Source organism: Malaclemys terrapin, chromosome 3 (genome assembly GCF_027887155.1).
Source record: "Malaclemys terrapin pileata isolate rMalTer1 chromosome 3, rMalTer1.hap1, whole genome shotgun sequence".
Taxonomy (NCBI): domain Eukaryota; kingdom Metazoa; phylum Chordata; order Testudines; family Emydidae; genus Malaclemys; species Malaclemys terrapin.
The window spans coordinates 84,434,481-84,453,006 of record NC_071507.1 but is presented as its reverse complement, the minus strand read 5'-3'; the positions used below and the strand labels follow the sequence as shown (position 1 = coordinate 84,453,006).

The following is an 18,526-nucleotide window of genomic DNA, read 5'->3' as shown; positions in this document are numbered from 1 at the left end:
CCAAACTATTTCTGAGAAAAGGAAGTTGGAAAACTAGGTATAATTCAGATGTGGGGAAATTACTATAATGCTGTTTGCTATGTTTAACTTCCAAAATGATGAGCCTTATTCAGAAGATCTTGCAGAAATCGCTCTCTTCTGTGTTAGAATTGTCAGAATTCCCTATGAGGCTGCTTCTTAGGTCTGTCAGCCCATGTAATGCTTACATAGGGTCTGCGGGCTGTTGTAAAGATAGTCAAAATGCTGAGTGGTTTCTTTTTTTAAAATATAATGGATCGAGTGCCCCTCCACAAGCCATATGAATGTAGTTCAGTGTTTTTCTAACTAAGAGAGTTTCTCATGAATAACCTCACCCTCTAAATAGTCAGTCATCCAGTAACTGTTTCTAATTATTTCATTCTGCACATCTCCTGGAAAAGTATCACTGGTATTCTGTGGAATGTCATTTGAGAACAAAATACTTCTGAATAGAGCTGGTTGGAAAAATTCCAGTGTAACACTTTTTCATCAGAATTTGCTGATTCATTTAAATTGAAAAGTTTCATGGAGATGGTTCCACTTTGATTAAATTCCTTTGAAACCTAGGCAAGAAACATGCCTGGCTTTCTGCTAACTTGCTCACCCAGCTCCTTGGTTCCTGAGGTCCGTGCCTCTGGGGCAGCCCATCATGTAGACTTGCCTTGGAGATGGGGCTCCAGTCTCTTTCGCAGAGAAAGTATACGTTTTGTTCCAAAGGCGGGCGGGACTTCCACAAAATGGAATTATCTTTCTCCACCAAGCTCTACTTCTGAGTTCTGTTCCCACCTTCACTGACTTCCTTTAAAGTGTGATTATACTCTGAAAAGTGTAAGCTTTCGTGGGCTACAACCCACTTCTTCGGATGCATATAGAGTGAAACATATATTGAGGATGGATATATATATATACAGAGAGCATGAACAGGTGGGAGTTGTCTTACCTACTCTGAGAGGCCAATTAAGTAAGAGAAAAAAACTTTTGAAGTGATAATCAAGATAGCTCAGTACAGACAGTTTGATAAGAAGCAAGTGTGAGAATACTTACAAGGGGAGATAGATTCAATGTTTGTAATGGCTCAGCCATTCCCAGTCCTTATTTAATCCTGAGTTGATTGTGTCTAGTTTGCATATCAATTCCAGCTCAGCAGTCTCTGGTTGGAGTCTGTTTTTGAAGTTTTTCTGTTTTAAGATAGCCACCCGCAGATCTGTCATAGAATGACCAGACAGGTTAAAGTGTTCTCCCACTGGTTTTTGAGTATTATGATTCCTGATGTCAGATTTGTGTCCATTAATTCTTTTGCGTAGAGACTGTCCGGTTTGGCCAATGTACATGGCAGAGGGGCATTGCTGGCACATGATGGCATATATCACATTGGTAGATGTGCAGGTGAACGAGCCCCTGATGGTATGGCTGATGTGATTAGGCCCTATGATGATGTCACTTGAATAGATATGTGGACAGAGTTGGCATCGGGCTTTGTTACAAGGATAGGTTCCTGGGTCAGTGTTTTTGTACTCAATACAGAATACTACAACAGACTCAACGAGAGACTGCTGAGCTGGAATTGATATGCAAACTAGACACAATCAACTCAGGATTAAATAAGGACTGGGAATGGCTGAGCCATTACAAACATTGAATCTATCTCCCCTTGTAAGTATTCTTACACTTGCTTCTTATCAAACTGTCTGTACTGAGCTATCTTGATTATCACTTCAAAAGTTTTTTTTCTCTTACTTAATTGGCCTCTCAGAGTAGGTAAGACAACTCCCACCTGTTCATGCTCTCTGTATGTGTGTGTGTGTGTGTGTGTGTGTATATATATATCTCCTCAATATATGTTTCACATTATATGCATCTGAAGAAGTGAGCTGTAGTCCACGAAAGCTTATGCTCTAATAAATTTGTTAGTCTCTAAGGTGCCACAAGTACTCCTGTTCTTTTTGAGGATACAGACTAACACGGCTGCTACCCTGAAACCTGTACTCTGAAAAGTGACTGTCTAAAAATAGCACTTTCTTACTCAATGGATTTGTTGCTTGTATGCATTCAGAGTCATATCTGCTGAATATTAACTAGTAAGTTTTGATTGTATTTTATTCCTGTTCAACTTGTAAGAGCCAATGCAACTAAGACTGAGTAAACAGTATTCCATCCTTTCTTGTGCATCATCAAGCTAATTGTTTAAGTTCCAATCATCTAAATCTTTCAAAACCCCTTTGATGCCAGTGGGTTTGTACAGTTGTCATTAAATGCACAGTTTGGCTTTACTACTTGTGACCTTGCATAAGAAGGAGGGAACCATAGCTTAATTCTCAGTTTATATTAACTTTGTGCCATAATTATTAGAATAAACAGCATTTTACTTGGAAAAATGAACATATATGGTCATGGAAGTCATTAGGAAACATGGAGTGCCATGTTAGCATAGTGACTTTACATAGTTCTGCACGCGAATACTTTGCACTGATATTTTGTTTGCAGTGGTGTTGTAGCTGTGCGGGTCCCAGAATATATGAGACACAAGGTGGGTGCGGTAATATCTTTTGTTGGACCAATTTCTGTTGGTGAAAGGGACAAGCTTTCAAGCTCCACAGAGCTCTTCTTCAGGTCTGTGGAACTCAAAAGCTTCTCTTTCACCAATCGAAATTGTTATAATAAAAGATATTTCCTTATGCATCTTGTCTCTCTTACAATTATATAGTATCTTCATAAACATTTATTTTGCAACACCCCTATGGTAGGTAAATATTGATAACCTCTTTTTTTACACTGTTAAGTACCTTGATTACGGTGGTGCAAGTTAGTCTTGGAACCAAGTTTAGAACACAAGTCATTAGCTTTGTCCCATAAATAATCCAGCTGTAGAGCCTCCATACTTAATCTCTCTATCTCTGTATTCCGACACCATCTGTTAACTATGTTCGCAAGGTTAAAAAAATCAAGTACTCAAATATTAGGAAAAACCAGAACTAAGGTTGCTCAGGCAGAAGTGGAAGATTGAAACATGCCTAGTTAGTAACTAAATTGCCTACACAAAAAGTAAATTTTACTAATTTCTAGTACATTTTTTCTGCATTACAGTATTTTTGGTTCATTTGACTTTGCTTCTAGATATAACCTATATTATAAAGTCCTACAGAGGGAATGGGGATAGAAATTTTTTTTTCTTTTTTTTTAAAGAGCTCTTTAGATGGCTTTGAAATAAGATTTTTTTTCTTAGTTGATACAGTTGTATGGGTACAAAAATAGAAAAATCCCACTTCTCCCACCAGTTGTCATGGAGTGTGCAGGGGGCTCAGGGCCCTGCACCCCCGGCTTCCTGCGATTCACCATGACTCTCAGCCAGCCAGTAAAGCAGAAGGTTTATTTAGACGACAGGAACACAGTCCAAGACTGGTCTTGCAGGCACAGACAACAGGATCCCCCCCAGTTAGGTCCATCTTGGGGTCCCAGGGCCCCAAAGCCCCTTGGAAGGTCAGAGCCCTGTCTGCCTCCCAGTCATTCCACCAGCCAGCTCCTGAAACTCTCCCTTCAGCGACCCCTTCCACAGCCTTTGTTCAGTTTCCCAGGCAGAGGTGTCACCTGGCCTCTAACCCCTTCCTGGGTTCTCATGTTATATGCTCAGGTATCTTTCCTCAAGGCCAGTCTCCCATCCCCCAATGCAGACCATCCTAGCCAACCACCCCTGCCTTCTCAGCCAACACTCCCCACTCAGCATTCAAAGACCACATTAAGAACAGTCCCAGTTTGTCACGTCTCTCCCCCCTTCGAGACCAAACTGAGCGGGGTCACTTTAGCCAGTGACCTGGGGAAGTTCGAACCTACCCCCTTTCCCGTGGATGCCCCAGCATCCCTCCCATTCCTTGGTGAGAATTACACCAGGCCCTTCCAGTTTCACGCCCCCCCCCCCCCCCTTAGGTCGGGTGTGCTCAATGGCACTCGTGGTTCGCATGTGGGAAGGTTTATGCGGCCTGTGCCCTTTTCCCACCCCAATACCCCTGGGGTTCCAACTGGGCTGGGGTCATCTCCCAGCGTTCCAGTCTGGAAGTCTGTGATTCGGGCTCTCTTGGTTCAGAGCCCCCCTTTTAACCTTGGCCACCCTATGGAAAGGCTCCTCTATGCTGGGCAAGGATCCTAAAGCCGTTTTCCCCTTGTCCCAGGCCTTCCTCCCCCTCTGACAGGGGTCACAGGATCGGCAGTACTGTCGGACAGTAACAAAGACCCCAGGCCAGTAAAAGCTCCATAGCAGCCTCTGCTGGGTACGCCAGGTTCCCTGGTGCCCTGGAATGTCATGTAAATAATCTAATTTGAAAAATTGATTACGTGGATGACTTGCGTAGTGTAAAGTATCAGGGGGTAGCCGTGTTAGTCTGTATCTACAAAAACAACAAGGAGTCTGGTGGCACCTTAAAGACTAACAGATTTATTTGGGCATAAGCTTTCGTGAATAAAAAATCCGAAGAAGTGAGGTTTTTACTCACGAAAGCTTATGCCCAAATAAATCTGTTAGTCTTTAAGGTGCCACCAGACTCCTTGTTGTTTTTGCATAGTGTATGTTCCCTGACGGTCCTTTATTAACAGTTGGACTACAGTTCAGTCATGAGAAACTATTTCCATGACTTCACTCAAGGAAAGGCATTTTCCCTCCTGTAAATTTGATTATTTATTTATTTGTTTTTAAGGTTGCTGAAACCAGTCAAAGTGATACAAGTATTTCATCAGGAGAAACAAAGAGCAAAAGCAGCATTCACTTTCTTCCCAATGAGACAAAGCTAGTTTCTCAACCACACAACAAAGACTTAAATACCAAAGAAAAAAGTGATCCAGCTGTAGATGAGGATGACCTAGAGGGAGATTCTTTTTTTGATGATCCCATACCCAAACCAGAGAGAAACTATGGCTGGTAAGTAAACCGTGCTCCCTAGTTAACACATTTATTTTATGCTTAGTAGGTTTGGGTTAGAGGTGTCATTTGCACATAGCCTGTAGTAAAAGGTGGTGTGTGGGTGCACTGTAAAACATCCTGCTTGCACTGGTGAGTAATTTTTCACCCTTTTGGGGATGTTGCATAGTTCCTTCTGATACCAAGCCAACTGATCTGGCTGGTGGGGTTGGAGAAGGGCAGGTGGAGCCTTGGCTCTGCTAAAACCTGCTCTTTCCAACCCATTTGATGCCAGGAATTCGTATCTGAGGTACAAACCCTATGCTCCTTGAGCCCTGGAGATGCAGCTGTGGCCAACCTTAAAGTAGCTGCACAAGTGGGAGGGGAGAATCTTTATTTCTCTGCCTAACTTCGGAAGAGTGGCAGAATCTAACCCATAGTATTGGAGTAGTTAAGAAAATATTGTTAGTACACACACTCACTCACTCTTCATACAATACAAGTATTAGGAAAGACACTTTTGCTCATGGAAAAAGTTCCCTTATATAAATCAGCGTTCACATTTATTACCCAGTGTGTCCAAGCAGACTTGTTTTCAGTAGAGTAATTGTTCTTCTGGAACATGTCAGCTTTGCAGGCCCAAAGATTTTAGGGCACTTTGTGGTTTTGTAGTGTCTGATGATGAGTGAAATGATATTTTGAAGTGCAAGTCTGACTGAAAGGTGCAAAGGTGTCAAAGCCCACATTATCATTTCCTTGATCGTGCTGCAGCTCTGAGCAGAGCCATTTCCACTGTGCTGTGTTAGAGCAACTTTAAAGTTGTACTAACTCTGGGTGGGCCAAAAATGCACCTGAGGATTGATGTAGCAGGAGGTTGCCCCATCCATGCCCACTCTTTCCCTTTTACGTTGGCAACAGACAGCAAGGTGGTCTAATCCAGTGGCTCTCAACCTTTCTAGATTACTGTACCTCTTTCAGGAGTTTGATTTGTCTTGCGTACCCCCCCAAGTTTCACCTCACTTAAAAACTGCTTGCTTACAAATCAGATATAAAAATATAAAAGTGTCATCACTGTTATTACTGAAAAATTGCTTATTTTCTCATTTTTACCCACATAATAAAATTTAATCAATTGGAATATAAATATTGTACTTACATTTCAGTGTATATGGAGTAGTATAAACATGTTATTTTAAGAAATTTTAGTTTGTCCTGACTTCACTAGTCCTTTTTATGTAGCCTGTTATAAAACTAGGCAAATGTCTAGGTGATTTGATGTACTCCTTGAAAGACCTCTGCGTACCCCCAGGGGTACACATACCCCTAGTTGAGAACCACCGGTCTAAGCCCTCTTATGTTGGCCCTGCAGTATCAGATGCTCACTCTTATGCTAGGAGGATCCTGGTGTGGCACAAAGTAATCACACAGATCATTCTCCCCTCTATTTCTAATAAACTGGCAAACTCCTTTCTCCTTTCAGAAAGGGATTATTTATGACTGTTATCTAGTGGGAAATAAAAATTACAAGATATGCTCCTATAATATATTTAAAGAGCAGCTGACTTCTCATGAAAAATAGTGAACAAATGCATTAGAAAGAACTCTATTGTTTTTTGATTATTTTTTCATTTTTATCAGTAGCCATATCAGGATTAAAATAGCATCTTTGATTTGCTCCTGCTTATTTAGGAGCTTAAGTACTAATTGATTGTAACATCATGTTAATTTCTACAGCCAACTGATTGTGAGGTCATAAACTGGGATAAAACAATAGGTGGGAATACCAGTGTCCGAGAGATGTAATAATTATGCATGATCTTTAAACTGGCAGCTTTAAAATATTAAAATGAAACTTTAAAAGGAATTTGTTCCTCCAATCATTGAATCTGAGATGATGATAGTGTCTTTCAAAGCAGGTAGATTCCCAGGATTGTTGCAATTTCCTACATTTTTATCTTGCCGGATTACCTTGGCTTTTAACTGACATCATGGTTTATAAATAAGGATAAGTTTTTGTCAATGATATTTTTAGTAAAAGTCATGGACAGGTCATGGGCAATAATGAAAAATTCATGGAAGTCCGTGACCTGTCCTTGACTGTTACTAAAAATACCCATGACAAAATGGGTAGCCTAGGCAGCTGCGGGGGGGTGGGAGAGGCTGGGAGCTCCAGAGTCCCCCTCTGCTGGTGTCTCCAAGCTCTGGGGATCCCCCCCTGCCACCCGGCACGGGCAAGAGCTCTGAGGATCCACTGGGAGCTGCCGGGGATCCCCCCTGCCACCTGCTGCGCCTAAAGTCACAGAAGTCTTTGGAAGTCATGGATTCTGTGACCAAATCGCAGCCTTATTCATAAGTTAGAATAACATGCCCAGTGCATCTGTGTTTAATTACTGTCCTTGAAAACTAAATATAACAATCATGAGTGCAAATTCTACAGTTAATAGACCCGTGTTTGTAATCTAATAATTCAAAACAAAAGACAAAACGTTAGAAGAACTTAATAGGTTTGTGCAATAATTGTGCAATACAATTAACCTATATTTATAAATGTAAGGAAATGCAATAAAAACAATTGTTCAGGAATTTTACTACTACAGTATTACATGAGTACTCAAGTGGTCATCAGTTGTTAAAAGCATCAAAGGCCAATGACTTGAATGGTAATATTTATTTATAATTGCTACCTGAAAATGCTTGAAAGATAAGAGTTCAAGAAAAGAAGCCTTTGTTATGCAGCAAAACTAAATTGCCTTGTATGGAACAAATCTCCATGGCAGAAAAGAAACAAGATTTGTCAAATTACATGGATTATGCTAATGATCTCTTTCCATATCAATATTACATTTTTAGACTTGTGTATCTTAATTTGATTTATGTAGCATGCAGATATTGATAGCAATTCCATAGTAAGGCATCTTTGTGCATGCAAATTGTGGTAAATGAATTAGCAAAATGCTAATTAGCAAGGCTCTACAGATCAGTATATTAGGACTTATTATATGTGTAGTAAAATAATAGTTTGTAATCTTCTGCCGCAGTGTATCATATTTCATGTGTATGTACATGTAACATGGAGTTGTCATAAATTTATATAAGTTGTTTAAATGTACATTAAACTCACCAAAACCATAGAAAGTTAATTCAAAATCAGATTCTGCTCAGACATCATCTCATTATTATTATTATTTTTTTTATTATATGAGGGTTGGAAGGGACCTCAGGAGGTCATCTAGTCCAACCCCTTGCTTAAAGCAGGACCACTCCTCAGACAGATTTTTACCCCAGTTCCTTAAATGGCCCCCTCAAGGATTGAACTCACAATGCTGGGTTTAGCAGGCCAATGCTCAAACCACTGAGCTATCCCTCCCCCCCTGTAAAATACATTACATGAAACCAGTCACAACTTGGTCACGGAAAATATTTTCTGGGAATGGTGAAGATTAAACTTAGACTTTCAGTGTGCTTGTTTGCATCTTTTATTTGTAAATAATGTGTTAATCTATATTCCATTCCTAAATGTAATGGCAGCTAAACCAGTTTATCATGTGGCGATGAAAGAAATCCATTTTGCTGCAGTCTCAAGGGGCATGCTTTCTACAACATGACTGTTCCTAGTTTTGTTGAACAAGACTGATCATAATTCAAAAGCAGAAACTGTTTGATATATTTATTTATGCCTCAATCTTTTCCTCTTGGCTACGTGGTATTTGTGGGGATAACTAAAGGCTCCCTGATAAAAATAGTGATACTGAAGAAGATGCAGGAGGTCTGTTTGTGACAGAAGGCAGGCAGAAATCCACGAATAGGTGAGAAAATAACTTTCTTATTGCATGTCTTGCTTGACACGTTTACCACCAATTTCCAGTAGAAAGTTTTTGGCCTTTTTTAGATTGTAGAGTAAATAGTTCCTTCACCTGATCTTTTGCGGCATACAGTATTGTTTCTAGGTGCATACATATTTAATGGATGGTAGACGAGAGAGTCACATATCTAGTTACAAATTGTTTCCCTTTTTAGGAAAACAGAGTCCAACAAACAAGGAGGAAGCCTTGCATCTCTTTCTGATGCACCCCCCCTAAGGAGTGGGCTAAGCTCCCTTGCTGGAGCACCTTCACTACAAGAGCCTGACAGTAAGTATAATATTGAAATCCTTTTGTATCTTGAGTAGGGCAGAAGAGAAGGGAGATGGACTTAGTTGATCTCGAGATCCCTTCCAGTCCTACGTTTATATTATTATAGGTCTGTAAGTGTTTGCAGGGTTGGTTCTTAAAATTGGAATATAATATTAGCCTATAGGAAAATATACTAGACTTAATTGGTTGATGGATGTATTTAAGTATGCTTTTTTTTTTTTTTTTTTTCAAACAATAACCAAACATATTTCTGATTTTAAATATTTTTTTGGTTACAGATGCAAATAGAAACTCTGTTTTGAAAGATCTACGCTTGGTGAATGCAAAATTTGGATCGCTTGAATTAGGCAAGTAGTTGTTGAGCATGAGGGAACTTAAACATCCTAGTTTTGATATGCCTACATTTGAGTTCCATTTCAGCTCCTCAAGGAAACTGAGACACTGAAATATACTGATACTGGGCCAAAACCTGCTGTCTTACTTTGGTAAAAGTTTCATTGGAGTCAGCAGGAGTCTTGCTTGAGTAAGAGAAGCAAGATATTCGTTATACAAAATTCCTAACTGGCAGGAATTATTTGTATGTTTCTACCAGAATTATTTTACACATACAACTGAAATTCAAGTCACCCCATGCGTACATTTTGGTGACAATTTTGTAGTTGGTTTGCTTGTCAATAAGGTATTATTGACTAGAACACCAGAGGGAAACCTACTGTAAGAAAAAAATAAAATGTCTTGTAAAGCAGCTTAAGATCATATGATACTAGCTTTTATGAAGCATTTCCCCATATTGCTATGAGTGTTACATAGTTATATTACAATTCCTGAAAAAGTAACTATTCCTGGATGTATGCTTGATGACATCAGTGTCCAGTTACCATTGTTCTCAATTCTGTGGCAAAATATATAAGACGAGTAAATTTATCCAGCATGGAAATGCACCTCAGAATTAGTGTTCACTTAAGATCTTTATTTAGAATGGTAGCATAGGTTTTCAAGGCAGATTTTTTTAAAGGCACAAGTGGAAGTTAGGCATGCAACTCTCATTGGCTTTCAGTGGGATTTAGGCACCTCTAATTGCCTTTTGTGTCTTTGAAATTCTCCCAATTATAGTATCAACATAGAATCATAGAAATGTCCAGCCCCCTGCACTGAGGTAAACCTAGACTATCCCTGACAGATGTTTGTCCAACCTGTTCTTCAGAACCTTCAATGACACAGATTCCACAGCCTCCCTAGAAGCCTGTTCCTGAGCATACTGTTATGGTTAGAAAGTTTTTCCTAATATCTAACCTAAACCTCCCTTGCTGTAGAATAAGCCCATTACTTCTTATCTTACCTTCAGTGGACATGGAGAACAATTGATCGCTGTTTGCTTTATAACAGCCCTTAAGTTATTTGAAGACTGTTATCAGCTGTCCCCTCAGTCTTTTTTTTTTCCCTCAAGACTAAATATGCCGAGTTTTTGTAGCCTTTCCTCGTAAGTCAAGTTTTCTAAACATTTTATCATTTTATTTGCTCACCTCTAGACTCTCTAATTTTTCCACATCTTTCTTAAAATGTAGCACCCATAATTGGATACAGTACTCCAGCTGAGAGCTCACCAGTGCTCAGTAGAGCAGGACAGTTACTTTCTGTATCTTACCTATAACATTCCTGTTAATACACCCAAAAATATTAGCCATTTTTCAACTGCATCCCAATGTTGACTCATACTCAGTTTGTGATCCACTCTACCCCCCCACCCCCTATCCTTTTCAGCAGTACTACCACCTAAATAGTTATTTCCCATTTTGTAGCTGTGCATTTGATTTTCCTTCCTAAGTGTAGTACTTTACACTTGTCTTTATTGAATTTCTTCTTGTTTAATTCAGACCAGTTCTGTTTGTCAAGGTCATTTTGAATTGTAATCCTCCCTGCAAAGTGCTTGCTACCCCTCCCAGCTTGGTGTCTTCTGGAAATGTTATGTGCATGCATTTCACTCTGTTATCCAAGTCATTAATGAAAATGTTGAATAGTACCAACTCCAGAGCTGATCCCTGCAGCCCCACTAGATACACCCTCCCACTTTGACAGCGAACCATTGATAACTACTTTTTGAGTATGGTCTTTCAGCCAGTTGTGCATGCACCTTATAGTAATTTAATCTAGATCACATTTCCCTACTTTGCTTATGACAATGTCAGGTGGGACTTGTCAAAATCAAGATAAATATCTACTGCTTCCCCACTATCAAGTAGGCTGGTAACCTTGTCAAAGAAGGAAATTACATTGGTTTGGCATGATTTGTTCTTGACAAATGCATGCTGGCTATTCCTTATAACCCTAGATTCTAAGGCCAGAAGGGACCATTGTGATAACCTAATTTGCTCTCCTGTATAACACAAGCCATACAACTTCCCTAAAATATTTCCTACATACTTATAAATGGATAGTTTAATTTGTTTCAGTATCTTTCCAGGTATCGAAGTTAGGCTGACAGGTCTATAATTCCCTGGGTCATCTTTGTTCCCCTTTTTAAAAATAGGTTTTATGTTTGCCCTTTTCCACTCCTCTGGGACCTCACCCATCTTCCATGAGTGCACAAAGATAATTAGCTATTGGTTCTGAGGTTCCTTCACTTAGTTCTTTAAGTATCCTAAAGATGAATTTCATCAGGCCCTGCCAACTTGAATACATTTAACTCATCTAAATCTTCTTTAATCTTTTTATCCTTATTTTGTCATACATGCCTTCCCCTTATTATTAATAGGGCTGTCAAGCGAGTTAAAAAAAATTGATTCTGATTAATCATGTGATTAATCATGCTGTTAAACAATAATAGAATACCATTTATTTAAATATTTTTGGGTGTTTTCCACATTTTCAAATATATTGATTTTAATTATGACACAGAATACAAAATGTATAGTGCTCACTTTATATTTATTTTTGATTACAAAATACATTTACTGTAAAAAAAAAAAAAAAAAAAAAACAACAAAAGTATTTTTCAATTTCCCCATTGCAAGTACTGTAGAGCAGTTTCTTTATCATGAAAGTTGAACTTACAAATGTAAAATTATGTACAAAAAAACCTGCATTCAAAAATAAAACAATGTAAAACTTTAGAGCCTACAAGTCCACTCAGTTCTACTTCTTGTTCAGCCAGTCGTTCAAACAAGTTTGTCTACATTTGCAGGAGATGATGCTGCCTGCTTCTTGTTTACAATGTCACCTGAAAGTGAGAACAGGCATTCACATGGCACTGTCATAGCTGGTGTTGGAAGATATTTATGTGCCCAATGCACTAAAGATTCGTATGTCCCTTCATTCTTCAACCACTGTTCGAGAGGACATGTGTCCATGCTGATGACGGGTTCTGCTTGATAGCGATTCAAAACAGTGGGGACCAATACATGTCCATTTTCACCATTTGAGTCAGATGCCACCAACAGAAGACTGATTTTTCTTTTTTGGTGGTTCGGGTTCTGTAGTTTCCACATCAGAGTGTTGCTCTCTTAAGACTTCTGAAAGCATGCTCCACACCTCGTCCCTCTCCGATTTTGGAAGGCACTTCAGCTTCTTAAACTGTGGATCGAGTGCTGAATCTGTCCTTAGAAATCTCACATTCATACCTTATTTGCGTTTTGTCGAATCTGCAGTGAAAGTGTTCTTAAAATGAACAACATGTGCTGGGTCATTATCCAAGACTGCTATAACATAAAATATATGGCAGAATGCGGGTAAAACAAAATAGGAGATATACAATTCTCACCCAAGGAGTTCAGTCATAAATTTAATTAACACATTACTTTTTTAACGAGCATCATCAGTATCGAATCATGTCCTCTGGAATGGTGGCCGAAACATGAAGGGGCATATGAATGTTTAGCATTTCTGGCATGTAGATACCAATGCTGGCTACAAAAGTGCCATGTGACCATCTGTTCTCACGTTCAGGTGACATTGTAAATAAGCAGGCAGCATTATCTCCCGTAAATGCAAACAAACTTGTTCGTCTTAGCGGTTGGCTGAACAGGAAGTAGGACTGAGTGGACTTGTAGGCTCTAAAGTTTTAAACTGTTTTGTTTTTGAGTGGAGTTATGTTACAAAAAAAAAATTACATTTGTAAGTTGCACTTTCACGATAAAGAGATTGCACTACAGTACTTGTATGAGGTGATTTGAAAAATACTATTTCATTCGTAATCAAAAATAATATAAAGTGAGCACTGTACACTTTGTGTTCTGTGTTGTAATTGAAATCAATATATTTGAAAATGTAGAGAAACATCCAAAAAAATTTAATACATTTCAAATGGGATTCTATTGTTTAACAGTGCAATTAAAAATATGATTATTCGCGATTAATTTTTTTTAGTTAATCGCATGAGTTAACTGCGATTTATCAACAGCCCTAGTTATTAATATTGTGTGGAGTATCTTGTCACCATTAACCTTTTTTGGTGAAAACTGAAGCAGAATGTGCATTGAATACCTCCAGCCTTCTTGATGTCAGCTGTTATTAGTTCTCCTTCCCTACTAGACAGAGGACTTTTTTTTTTCTTGTTCCTAATGTATTATTAAATAATTTCTTATTGCTTTTGATGTCCCCTGCAAATTGCAACTCATTTTGTGCCTTAGCCTTTCTGATTTTTGTCCCTTCATGCTTGTGCTATTCTTTTATACTCCTTTATAGCAATTTGTCCACTTTTTCCAGGATTCCTTTTTGATTTTCAAGTAATTAAAGAGCCCTGATGGAACCATATTGGTGTCTTACTATTCTTCCTATTTTTCCTTTGCATCATGATGATGATGGTGATATACTAATTTCTGAAGTATCAAGTTATACAACAAAATAGAACTACTAATTGGCTACAGAGCTGAAAGCCATGTCCAATTAACTGAAATGCTGCGCTTGATTTAGGGTTTGTCTAAATTAGGAAAAGAGATTAGGTTGCAATTAGCTAACATCAGACTTGATTTCTGTTTCTAATCTATACAAATTTTGAGAGGATCTACTCTTCCTGCTCCCTATAGCTGGATTTACATACTCTGTTCTGACACAGAAATATAATTTTGATCTCTTTGTATTTCCTACAGAGGGATTCTGTTTTGTTCAGTAAAATACTTTTTTCATTACTTAGGAACTGGAGATGAAGAGGAGTATGTTGATGATTTCAACAGGTAAGAGAAAAATACTTATATTGCTACAGTGTGATATTTAATGGATAGTAAACATCATTCAGTTTTCTAGTTACATTGAACCAGAAGTAGATTCAGTCTTATCATGATCAGTTTGACAATGCTGCCATCTGTCTGCTAGACATCTGTGAATATAAATCTTCTTTATACTTTCTGTAGGCAGGAGTGTCCTCTAGATGCTGACAAGCTTTTGGGGGTTTTTAATCAAAGAAAAATATGCTCTTCTCAACAATGCAGTTTTATCATTTACTTTTTTATACATTTTAATTAGTATTTTTAGCTAACTGTCTGTATACGAGTCCAAATTGAATCTTGCATCTAGAAAACTCAGCAGCATGAAGGGAAGACAATTGAGCAATAATATTTAAGGTCCTGAGCAATTACAATTTACATGGCACAGCTTAATTTAGTTACAGTGTGTTCTCAAATATTTTTATCATTTAAATTTCCTTTCTGTAAAAATTGGGCTATCTAACCTAAAGATTTTTCCCTATAGAGGTGTGTGAGTGTGGTGGGAATTCTTGTACAGCAGAAAAAGAAAATCTAATTATTTTCACCTTTATTCTTTTTTCTGTCATTAGTACCAGTCATCGCTCAGAAAAAAGTGACATCAGTATTGGTGAAGAAATAGAAGAAATTTCTGTGGAAATAGAAGACTTGAATGCCAGTGATAAAGTATGACTTTTATTGTGTGGACGTGCTTTTAATCTTTTATTAGATATTGTGGTTAGATGTTTGGCTGTCCTTTCTGGACAACTGTCATCACGTAATAAACACTTTGGGCACAGGTGGAAATAGTCATGCCATTCATTAAAACTGCCTTCTATTTATAACCATTCACTTATTGTTAGGGTTAGATTCTATACTGACTTTTTTTTATTATTTATTTATTTATTTGTCAAGTCATTTGGTCTAACTGTGCAGTAACTAACAGTTGAGAGAGTTTCTTGTAATCTTTTTGCATATGCTAGAGTTTTTATTAACTGCCTCAGTTGTGCTCATATTTTCATTATTCAGCACTGGCTATCAAATTTCCATACCTCTGTCTGCATTGTTAGAGTATATGCCCTTTCTAAATCGGAACGCTTTAAAGTATTTTTGCTGGGATTCTGTTGAACTCTGAGATATTAGAATTAATAGGTACTGCTACCAGCTGAATTGTTCTTTGGTGACAGCATGCTAACAGCCTATTGCCTACATCACCTTCCAAAAAATTTCAGTGCATTTTTAAAATTGTAAACAGGGCAAATGACTCCAAATCTACTTGATTTAAAAAAAAAAAAATTCTCATTTGAACCAATTGTTCTTTATTTGGTTGGAAAAATAAAGTAGTGGCATTAGGAGCCCAGTTCTATAAGGTACTTCTCATTAACTTAAAAGGCAGTTGAATGCACACAGTATCTCATATGTTGGAATTGATACAGAATCATAGAATATCAGGGTTGGAAGGGACCTCAGGAGGTCATCTAGTCCAACCCCCTGCTCAAAGCAGGACCAATCCCCAGACAGATTTTTGCCCCAGATCTCTAAATGGTCCCTCAAGGAGGGAACTCACAACCCTGGGTTTAGCAGGCCAATGCTCAAACCACTGAGCTGTCCCTCAGGATGGGGCCATAAGCTAGCAAGATGCTTTTTGCAGGACTGTATAGTTTAATAGATTTTGAAATGTAAATAAATATATATATCTTATCCGGTTGATTTTGTTTTCTAGCTTGAAGACCTCACACAAGATCTTACCATTTCTCAGTTAAGTGATGTTGATGTTGCAGATTATCTAGAGGATGTGGCATAGAATTGGATAGTAGAGATGTTTCAAGTGCTGAATTGAGGACTCTTGTGGACTGCTATTTTCAGACAATCATTCTTTGCTGGAATGTCTGTTCCCTATTTGTGCCTTGTGTTTCAGAAAGACTGGAGGTGTAGAGAGCTCTTATAAAATCATAGCAAGAACTGAATGAAATAGTTCATTCCAGCTTAAGTCTAATATTGGAATTGTTCTTTGTCTGGTTCAGCGAAACCTTTCACACAAGGAGTTGAATTTTTCCAGCTGGATGTCCATTGCTGGCGATGGATACACAAAACCATCGGTCTATAGGAGAACATAACTGAAGAAATCAGCAAAGCTGCAGAACTTCTACACAGATGTATGGCTTTATAATGAATTTACACTGTTATCGTAACAGTCTGATTTTTAGCTAAGATAAGCAAGAAAACTTAAGAGTTACTGCTTCAACTTACTAAAAACTTCAGCAGTCTATATGAAATTTACATAATATCTAATAAATCTGCCTCAGTTCCTAGTCACTCCATGCCTACTTTAAGGGGTCAAGATTTTTCAGAAGTGACTAGTGACTTTTGGGAGCCCAACTTTGGAGGTCTGTCAGGGGCCTGGTTTTTAGCATTTTCTGAAAATCAGGCCCCTTTAAGGTGTCTCCAGTTGAACAGCCCAAACTGAGGCACCTAAAATCAGTAGGCACTTTTGAAAATCTTGGCTGAAGTATCTGTCAACTCTGAGCTTTCTTGTTTTAATGTATTTGTCAGACCATTAACGTTACTCTGAACTACTTTTTTTGTGATATAATTTCATTAATGTTAACAGCTGTTAAAATCCCAATAAAAATGTGAGATTCCCTTATGATCCACAGATCATAATACAGAACAGCAAAATTTCTGAGAAGAGCTGTTTAATGGTTTGTGGAGTTCATGTTACTGGGCGGGATCTTAATTTGTATTGACTCACTTTCATTGTTTAAAATCCATATTTGTTTTAAAAAAGAGCACCAAAAAAGTATGAAACAATTAAACTTCTCTGTGTATCAGAATCTAATGACTAATGAATGGATTTAAACCCAAATATTTAAAAATAATACTGGGCCTAAGATATTGAACACACTAAGTTATAGCCAGGAGCACATTTTTGTATTTCCATTATCAACTCTTGAAAAACAGAGTCAGTAATGGAAACATTGACAGTTTCTTAACCATACTGTCATGCATAGCGCTGCTGTAGTATATAGGTCATGGACATTTGTAATACTGAAACAAGCCTTCAAAATGTGTATTTTTTGAGCATTGTTAAAAAAAAAATACATGGGAAAAGATGCATGTCAGTGAATATAAAGATAATCACCTTTTTGTAGGCTTTGTAATTTTATTTCTGGTAAACTAGTAGCCATTTCAATAACAGTAGCATGTGAGACCATCTCCACTGGTACAGCTTATAGAGCTGCTTTACTTTGATTTTGAGTCTGACTTAGGCTCTTACACACTGAGCTAGCAGATGTGGGGCTGTATTGGAAGGTTATACTTGGACAGTAGGTAGATTATTTGAGGGCAGAGGGGAAAAGTGACTTTTATTTATGTGCATCCCCCAAATAGCCAGCATAAAGCAACAGAACATGAGCCATGGCGTCAGCGTCTTACCTTGTTCCATAATGTAGCGGTCTTGAGCACAGAAGAGAGATTTTCCCCAGGCTCAGACCATCCCAGAATCTACGTGCCACAGTCTTGAAGTAGCAACGACCTTGTAGCATTCACTATTGAGGTTGAGATTCTTTAAGATATGGGAGATCTTGTGCCTAGAATTACTACCTGTAAAGGAGCACATGGGGAAAAATAAAGCAGCAGCACGTCTGAGGGTGTATTCTTCCACTAGAACTTCCACCGGAGGCACTTAGAACATAAGAACGGCCATACTGCATCAGACCAAAGGTCCATCTAGCCCAGCATCCTGTCTTCCAACAGTGGCCAATGCCTGGTGCCCCAGAGGGAATGAACAGAACAGGTAATCATCAAGTGATCCATCCCCTGTTGCCCATCCCCAGCTTCTGGCAAACAGAGGCTAGGGACACAATCTTTGTCCCTCCTGGCGAATAGCTATTGATGGACCTATCCTCTATGAACTTACCTAGTTCTTTTTTGAACCCTGTTATAGTCTTGCCAGAGGCTGTTGTGAAGGCCAAAGAGTTCTACAGGTTGACTCTGCATTGTGTGGAAAAAAATGCTTCCTTTTTTGTTTTAAACCTGCTGCCTATTACAGTAAAAGCTGTATTATCTGGCACTTTACCAACTGGAAAGCTCTAGAAACAGTCATTTCTAATATCTCCCAATACAAATCTTCAATATAGTAACCGGGACCGATGCTGAAGCTATTCAGGACCTGAGTATTTCTGAGAGCAGTCCGACTACCATCGAGTTAGCCAAGAAGAGCCAAATGCTGTTCTTTCTGTTTGAATCTGCCATTGTGATTGGTTGGTTTATTACTCGGTACATCGTCTGGTTTTTATCGTAAAACATCAACGCAA

General features: G+C 38.4%; 2 protein-coding genes across 5 annotated transcripts in view; both read left to right on the top strand.

Annotated features, from left to right (window-relative positions):
* CEP43 (centrosomal protein 43) overlaps positions 1 to 17,361 on the top strand; it is a 50,093-nt gene extending 32,732 nt beyond the window's left edge. For 2 of the 4 annotated variants that reach the window (XM_054022627.1, XM_054022626.1), the window contains 7 exons: positions 4,704 to 4,924; positions 8,629 to 8,709; positions 8,921 to 9,033; positions 9,315 to 9,383; positions 14,165 to 14,204; positions 14,804 to 14,897; positions 15,934 to 17,361. In XM_054022627.1, coding sequence (XP_053878602.1) covers positions 4,704 to 4,924; positions 8,629 to 8,709; positions 8,921 to 9,033; positions 9,315 to 9,383; positions 14,165 to 14,204; positions 14,804 to 14,897; positions 15,934 to 16,014 — 699 coding nt within the window. In that variant the 3' untranslated portion in view covers positions 16,015 to 17,361. The remainder of the gene's footprint in view (positions 1 to 4,703; positions 4,925 to 8,628; positions 8,710 to 8,920; positions 9,034 to 9,314; positions 9,384 to 14,164; positions 14,205 to 14,803; positions 14,898 to 15,933) is intronic. The other 2 variants (XM_054022629.1, XM_054022628.1) reach the window with 1 other exon arrangement.
* LOC128834119 (C-C chemokine receptor type 6-like) overlaps positions 1 to 18,526 on the top strand; it is a 143,718-nt gene that overhangs the window by 59,524 nt on the left and 65,668 nt on the right. The gene's annotated exons all lie outside the window — the stretch shown is intronic.